Below are 8,628 nucleotides of genomic sequence, written 5' to 3'. Positions count from 1 at the left end.
GTTCAATGATGATAAATAGTGATGAATGTTTGTGATCACGACGATTTGATTAGTGATTGGTTAGGGTTCTTGTTGCTGTTGATCCGTATACAATGTTGATCGATGAGATAGGTTGTTTGATATTGTTGAATCCGTGAACTTGTTCTCATGTAATGGCCGTCGTATATGCTAGATTGTTTAAGGTTATAACACATGATTTTGTTATGATTGGTATTATAAATGGTATCGATGATTGCTGTATGATTGTATGATTTCTGTGTGATGATGATCGGCGATTAGGGTTTCTGGGTAATCATCAGTTACACGACGTAACTGACTTAATGGACGAAACGCCGATGATGACGAAACGGGTGCGTTTTGCTGGAGGATAATCACGACGAAACAGGGGAGTTTCGCCGAGGGTAATCACGACAAAACAGGGGATGTTTCGTCGAAGGGGATTCACGACGAAACAAGTGTGTTTTGTCGAGTTATTAAACTGCACAGTAAACTCAGTTAAGTCTGTTAAGGATTAACTGGGTTAGTTAGCTGTTATCAAATGATAAGCATGACTTGCATGAACTTGTATAACTGATAAAAGCTATGTGTTAGTTGTTACTTGCATGTATGTGATGATCTTGCCTGTTAGTCGAACTTGTGAATGTCAACTGATTGTGTGTACATGCAACTATAGGATTGGATTGAATTATTTGTGAGCGAGTAATAATCTTACCGAGCAAACCGAGGTGAGTTCACACTTTCTTCAAGGCATGGGATTCCCAAGGGTTGGGAATGGGTTAATAAACTAAAACGGAACTCTACATATCCTCCTTGGGTAGGATATGTACGGCCATCCTCCTTGGGTAGGATGCCACTATAACTCCTGCATATTCTCCTTGGGTAGAACTACGTACGTTCGTCCTCCTTGGGTAGGACAACAACCTTAACTTACTAGACAAAGCTCTATCATGAAGTCCCTCCTCTTTATATCGACTTAATCGCCGAGGCCGATGGCGAGCGGGTCATTAGTTAATAGTGCTATTAGGTTTAACAAACCTCACACCGTGTCGTTCGAACGGGCGTGTACTAATGGACTATGGCAAACTGTCAGTGATGATAGACACTGATGTAGGGCACAACTTATATTTCATTAGTAGTCGATATGGTACGGTCTAGTGGTTCACAGGGGAAGCCCCCCCACTGATTATGGTTACGGTTTGGGAAACAAAAGAACTGGTTAACTCGTGGTTTACGAAACAACTTACGATTTCAAAACAAACTGGTAAAACTGAACAACCAACTGTGAACTCGCTCAACTTTGTTGTTGACTCGTTGTTACATGCCTTGCAGGTCGTTAGGTATTCATGGAGCTTGCACGAGAGGTGAAATCGTTGTGGGAACATGGAATGTTGAATCCATGTTAAACATTTACACTTTATAAACTTATTACTTATGTTTGGGGTTTTTACATTTATGCTTCCGCTGAATACTTTAACTATGCGTTTGTTTTAAACACCTTTCATATTACGTGGTTGAATTTTATTTATTACTTACAATGTTCAATATGATTGGTGGCTTGATCCTGGTCAGTCACGCCTTCCAGTGGTGATACTCCGCATGTGGATTTTGGGGGTGTGACACTTTTCCTGTTTTCTCCTCACCCCACTACGACAACTGTTTTATGCGTTCTATTTATCCATACGACTGTCTCGACATGACGTCGCCGTTACAGCTAGAATTCAGATCTGACCCTCCATACATTCGGTTTGCACGTCGACATTCACGTAGACCAGAACCGGCCCACCCGAACTCGGATTTAGGAGAACAATATACCCACGCGTCCATGTTAACAAACCCCATCATCTCCACTGGTCATCGTCACCAGAAACGAAGTAGTCAGAGTTACACACGTTTGTTGTTGTATAACTCAAAACCCTATCATTCACACTCTGTTTTGGACCAATGATATACTTACGTGACCATGATGCAATGAACTTTTCTTTCATGTCATTGCCGCCATCTACCATTACTGGAACTGTCTTTAGAGAACGGAATAGTCGGCGAAATTCTTCGGTTATGTGTTGGATTTTTGTTTTCGCTCAATTCTTTGTATGAACATCACCAACCTCCTATTTCTTCGATCCGCAACCGATATAACGAAACGCTAACAACAATACAACGACTTCCACCGATCACAAGATTACCCCCATTACCCTGTTGGGTGGTTAATTCTTATTCTAGTTTGATTTACACCTTCGTATACCCAACATAGCAAGTGGATACCTTCTAATGATGGGATAGTCTTCGGGACATTCGAGGACGGATATATGGATTACTCAACCTACAGACGGACATGATGAACTACACATTTACCTTACCCTCCCCCCCCCCCCTTATACTATCAGAGTCGCATTTTGATCCTATGAAAGTTTATCTTAATTATGTTTTACCTTTTCGCTAACCTTTGTACCAACCTATACTTGTTAATTAATGCAATACCCAATTTTTACTATTGACTTAAAGAAAAGCATCAATCCTTTACCAAAGTGACACTACGACCCCACTTCTCCATGCAGAGACACTAATACGAACTCACTATAGTTTAGAGAATTTGGAAGGCTCGACGTTCGATCATTGGTGATCACTTCTTGAAACCCTAAGAATGGTGATGTGATGTTGATATGATCATACCCTCTTGAACATGTTATCGCGTGTTTTCTTGGAAACCTCTTGAGTGCACAGGTATACTTCAGATTCATTAACACGACCTAAGGAAACTCCTCCGAATTTGGTTGCTTAGCGACACGATAAATCGCAAACTCATCTAAGTTCATGGATCAAGGTGAATTATTCCTTCTTTGCGTGTGAGCGAGCCCGACAACTTAGACGGAAGTGTCAGCGAATCCTAACACTACGAACTCGTGCAACAACCATTCTTCTATGGTTAATTCTTGTTATGATTGATACTAACGTGACACCTCTATTCGGCAAACGGCGTTCTTCATTTTTGACCTCATGCAACTTGTGTACGACCAGCTATACCCCTGACATCAAGTAAACCCCTGTTACGGATCCTTACACACTTACGCATCGATTGTGACTACCCTTTTTGCGTGTTCCCACATCCATTCACGATATACTTCTCGACTCCTATGATCCTTATCCTAACATTCTTCGCGAACTCTCGCTTGGAGGAGTTACTCTCTACGAATGATACTCTAGGAGCAATGGGCCATGAATATCATAGATATGGAGGTATCACGAGAACTGTCCTTAGAACTCGATATGACCGAGATAGGTTCCGAGTCACGACATTGGAATTTAGCCTACCTTGATGGATATGCCACTTGTTTTCTTTGACGACATCTGAAACTACTCCAAGAATTAGTAGGAATCCGAACGATACCTACACCTTACCATGGAGCCCCTACAACACAAATAACCTTATGTTAGTTTCCAACGAATGACTTTTGACGTTGCGAAGACCACTTTTCTTGATCATATGCACAAACCCTCGCAACTCTAATTCGAAAGACAGCTCAGGGATCCGCGTTTCAACGGTTGAAGAGGAAACTTTGTAGTACACCCATTCGCTCGTTACCTAAAGGCAAAGATGACTTCGTTGTTATTGTGACGCGTCCATCCAAGGAGTTAGTTGTGTGTTGAAGCAATGTGAGAAAGACATTGCTTACGCATCATGCCAACTCAAGGTTCACGAAAAGAACTACACTACCCACGATTTGGAGCTGGGAGCATTAGTGTTTGCACTCAAGATATGGAGACATTACCTGTACGGCACCAAATACACCATTTACATCGATCACAGGAGTCTCCAGCATATCTTTGACCAGAGGCAAGGCCAACGTTGTGGCCGATGCCCTCAGTCGTAAGGAAACCAAACCTAAGCGTGTACGTGCGTTACAGCTTACTATCCACTCTAGTCTTCCTACCCAAATCCATAATGCTCAGGTTGAAGCATCGAAGGAAGAGAACCTTAAAGCTGAGTCCCTGCGGGGCATGTGAAGGAAACTTGTACGCTAGGAAGACGACACTTACTATTTCTTGGAACGTATCTGCTTTCCAACCTATGGAAACCTACGAGAGCTTGTGATGGGCAAAGCGCACAAGTCTCGTTACTCAGTGCATCCTGATTCTGAAAAGATGTACCAGGATCTCAAAACTTTGTATTGGTGGCCCCACATGAAAGCTGACATAGCGACCTATATTAGTAAATACATGACCTGTTCTAGGGTTAAGGTGGAATACCAGAAGCCATCAGGATTACTCTAACAACCCGAGATCCCGACATGGAAATGGGAGCAAATTTCCATGGATTTCGTCATTGGCTTACCTAGATCTCAGCAAGGAAACGACACCATCTGGGTGGTCATGGATCGACTAACTAAGTCTGCACATTTTCTGGAAAATCAAGGAAACGGATAAGTTTTCTACACTCGCATACATCTACTTGAAGGAAATGGTCGCTAGGCATGAGTGCCAACTTCCATCATATCTGATCGAGACCCGCGCTTTGCGTCTGAGTGTGGCAGGCGGTGCATAAATATTTCGGTTCATACCCAGACATGAGCACAGCATATCACCCTCAGACGGATGGGAAGACTGAACGCACCATCCAGACTCTAAAAGACATGTTTCAAGCATGTGTCATTGACTTTAGTAACGACTGGAAAAGACACCTATCCTTAGTGGAGTTTTCATACAACGATAGTTACCACACCAGCATCAAGGCTACTCCATTCGAGACTTTGAACGGGCAGAAATGTCGACCACCTCTATGCTGGGCAAAAGTGGGCGACAGCCAAATCACTGGCCCAGAACTTGTTGTCGACACAACGGAAACGGGACCGCCAGAAAGGCTATGCTGGTAAGTGTAGGAAACCGCTCGAGTTCCAGGTGGGGGATCGTGTGCTACTTAAAGTCTCACCTTGGGAAGGTGTGGTTCGATTTGGCAAACGGGGCAAACTTAATCCGCGTTATGTCGGACCCTTCGAAATCACTAAGAAAATCAGCAAGGTGGTATAGAGACCGAATTTGCCCGAAGAGCATAGCAGTGTTCACAACGTCTTTCAGGTGTCGAATCTGAAGAGGTGTCTGTCAGATGAGACCCTTAACGTCCCTTTCAAGGAACTCACTATCGACGACCAGTTGCGCTTCGTCGAGGAACAGGTGGAAATTATGGACCGGGAAATCAAGACTCTCAAACGTACCAAAATATCTATCGTTCGAGTTCGTTGGAACTCCCGGCGGGGCCGAAGTTCACTTGGGAATGGGAGGACCAGATGAAACGTAAGTACCCCCAGTTGTTCAAGAAAGGTGAGTCCAGTACTGAAGCTACTTCGGAATTTCGGGACGAAATTCCAAACCAACGGGGGGATGATATGATACCCCAGGAAAACGCACAACAAGACTAGCTTCTCCGGCAACGATATGCTAAATTTCGGGATGAAATTTCTTTCAACTTGGGGATGATGTGACAACCCATGTAATTTCCTGAACGTTTTGTTTTATTGTGTAATTGTATGAACGTTGAATGGATTGAAATTAGTGATTTATTTTATTTGAACGATTGTATGCTTGGTGATGTGTAATGTGAATTATGTGAAACCGAAACTCAAAACTGAAATAATGGGATATGCTATTTTGTGAAACGAAGCGTTGGAAAATATAGCTTTGTGATACGAATCGTTGTAATTAATTATTTTGTGAACCATGCGAAACTGTCGCTTAGTGCACAACCGTTACCTATTAAAAACCCAACCCAAACCCACCCCTCCCCTCCTTGCGCCACATATAGGCCCAACCCCAACCCAAGTCCCCTTATTTGAAACATTAGGCCCAAACCCACACTTCTTGTTCCTTGTTGCTCATTAGCCCAACTTTCTTGGGTTTAATTATATGTAGGAGACTTTGGGAATAAGTAATCTAAAACAAAAACCCTAATTCCCCTTGTGATCGTCGTCCAGAGGAAGACCCCTCCCCCCTGCGAAAATCTAACCCTAGTTCAGCTTCTTGATTCGCCTTTCACCTCCGTGTAATCCCTTCTCTTGCTCCAAGGTTAGTATTCTTGATTGAATTGTGATTCATGGTGTGATTTTGGTAGAAACTTGGCTGTGAATGTTTAGTAACATTCTAGGGTTTTGATATTATATGATTTATTTCGGTTAAGAATGCGATTTGTTGAAGTAATCGATAGTATGTATGCATATATGATCGTGGGCTGCGTTTTTATGAAAAATCATGATATGTTATGGCTAGGGTTTTATGATTTTGATTCTCTTGCTCCAAGGTTAGTATTCTTGATTGAATTGTGATTCATGGTGTGATTTTGGTAGAAACTTGGCTGTGAATGTTTAGTAACATTCTAGGGTTTTGATATTATATGATTTATTTCGGTTAAGAATGCGATTTGTTGAAGTAATCGATAGTATGTATGAATATATGATCATGGGCTGCGTTTTTATGAAAAATCATGATATGTTATGGCTAGGGTTTTATGATTTTGAGATGGTTAGATGATAATTGATGATTAACCTGTTGTGAGTTGTTATTAGGAAGAGTTGAGATCGTTTACACACGTTTTGGTGTTGTTTAATTGTAAAACTGCATGCTGATTGATGAAAACAGCCAACTTCAGTTGGCTGTAAACGGACCGTTATAAATCAAAAAAATTGATTTTCTGAAGGCTAAATTATATGTTTTCGAAAAACGAATCAAATGGCACTAGAATCATATTTTTTCGAGGGTGTTTGCTATTTTTAAAGGTCGGTTTTCTACAGCAGCAAAAGCTGCGTTTTTTCTGCAGAAAATGTGTGTTATGTTTTTCATCATAACTTGAAATCTGGATAGAGTCAGGTCACGAAATTTTTACTTTATATGGTCCTTGATGTCTTTGTAATTCTCCAATTGGAATTTCGTCAATCAGACTTACGATGAATTTTAAATGAATTTTTTCGTTGACTGCAGCCAGAAAGTGACGAATCTGATTGCAGCCCGGTAAATGATTTTTATAAAATAATTCGTAGTGATTGGATCCCGAGATTTTTACACAATAATATTTGATCGTTAAAACATTCTGTAAAATTCTGGAAATTTTTGGAACAACTTAACTATTTTATTAAAATACCCGAAAACAATGACTTGGGAAGATTTCAAAACACCTTTTCTCAAACATCATAGCTCAAGGCGGTAATCAACAAGATAAAGGAGGAATTCATGCAATTGAGGCAAAAATGGGAAACCGTCGATAAAATCACGGGAACGTTTCTTGATAAACTTATGTTTTGTGATGAGTTGGTGAAGACTGAAGAACAGAAAATTTACTACTATTACAACATGCTTAGGGCAGAGTACAGGGAGTTTATGACCCCCTCACATTATGAAAGCCTCATTGACAAAATCAACGCGGTGTGGGAACGCGAGATTGAATTGAAAAGGCAAGTTGAAAGAGGTGAGAGAAGGGCTTTGGATGCAAACCCGAGTCCCACAAAGAAGTCGAAGGTAGCTGAATCCTCGAAGAAAGGAAATGCGAAATGAGGTTCTCCGAGTTGTAAGATATGCAGACACGCCCATAGAGGCTAATGTTATTTCAAAAACAAACCTTGCATTGCATGTGGTAAAACAGGGCATGGGGTTTCAAACTGCCCAGATAAAATGACGGTTTGCTATAAGTGCTATCAGCTGGGTCATAAAAAGTCAGAATGCCCGGAACTAACAGGAAAGAAAGAGGGTGCCGACTCAAAGAATGAAACCCCGAAGTCAAAGGCTAGGTCGTTCCAAATCACTGCTGCTGAAGCAAAAATGGAACCTGACGTGGTTACAGGTATATTTACTGTATATTCTGTCCACGCACGTGTTTTATTTGATACGGGTGCGAATAAGTCTTTTGTTTCACATAGATTCATTCAAAACCCTTTGTTCACATTAACAAAATTGCCTATGCCAATGGAAGTAGAAGTAGGTAATAACAAAAGTTTCATTGTTTGTGATGTATGTCGAGAATGCAAACTAAATATTGATGGCGAGGAATACGCCATTGATTTAATACCCATGTCGATGGGGGAATTTCAAGTGGTAGTTGGAATGGACTGGTTATCTCGCTACCATGCTAAGGTGATATGCTTACGTAAGGAGATACACTTAAAGTCTCCAAGCGGAAAGCGTGACATCAACTACGGGGAGAAGGCTTGTGATCCCATGGTATGCTCGATGATAGAAGCCCGCAAGTTGTGACACCTGTGTCACTTCAACCATCAAACAAATACCAAACCAATGAAATATTGTATTTCATACTTGAGATTTGTAAAAATATGTGTATCATTTTCACATATCAATTCTTGTTCGATTTCGAGCTCTAAATCGCTTTCTGGAAGGTTATACGCAAACTGATGCGTAAATATAACTAGTTTAATGCAACAAACACTCCAGAACAGTGACATAGGCTTAACATACCTTAAATAACCTTTACATAACTTAGAAATAAGTTTTGGATGGTTTGGTATGACGAAATCAAGTTTATTCGCTTACAGGGACTAATTTCGACAAACTGCGAAAGTATGCCGATTTGTACTGTAACGAACATTCCGAAACTTGATCATAAGTTAAATATGCCCTAAATATCCTTTACATAGC

The 8,628-nt window shown here is 41.1% G+C and overlaps 1 protein-coding gene across 1 annotated transcript; it reads left to right on the top strand.

The window, feature by feature from the left end:
• Positions 1-7,650: 7,650 nt before the first annotated feature.
• Positions 7,651-8,229, top strand: LOC110898038. The gene has a single exon (XM_022144780.1). It carries the CDS (start codon positions 7,651-7,653, stop codon positions 8,227-8,229), a length of 579 nt encoding a protein of 192 aa, XP_022000472.1.
• The last annotated feature ends 399 nt before the right edge of the window (positions 8,230-8,628 follow it).

The sequence above is a fragment of the Helianthus annuus genome, chromosome 8 (genome assembly GCF_002127325.2).
Source record: "Helianthus annuus cultivar XRQ/B chromosome 8, HanXRQr2.0-SUNRISE, whole genome shotgun sequence".
NCBI classification, from domain to species: Eukaryota; Viridiplantae; Streptophyta; class Magnoliopsida; order Asterales; family Asteraceae; genus Helianthus; species Helianthus annuus.
This window is presented reverse-complemented; position numbering and strand designations above follow the sequence as displayed.

Excerpts from the sequence above, each read along its gene's own strand:
- LOC110898038 (XM_022144780.1), top strand. The coding sequence starts at position 7,651 with ATGACGGTTTGCTATAAGTGCTATCAGCTGGGTCATAAAAAGTCAGAA.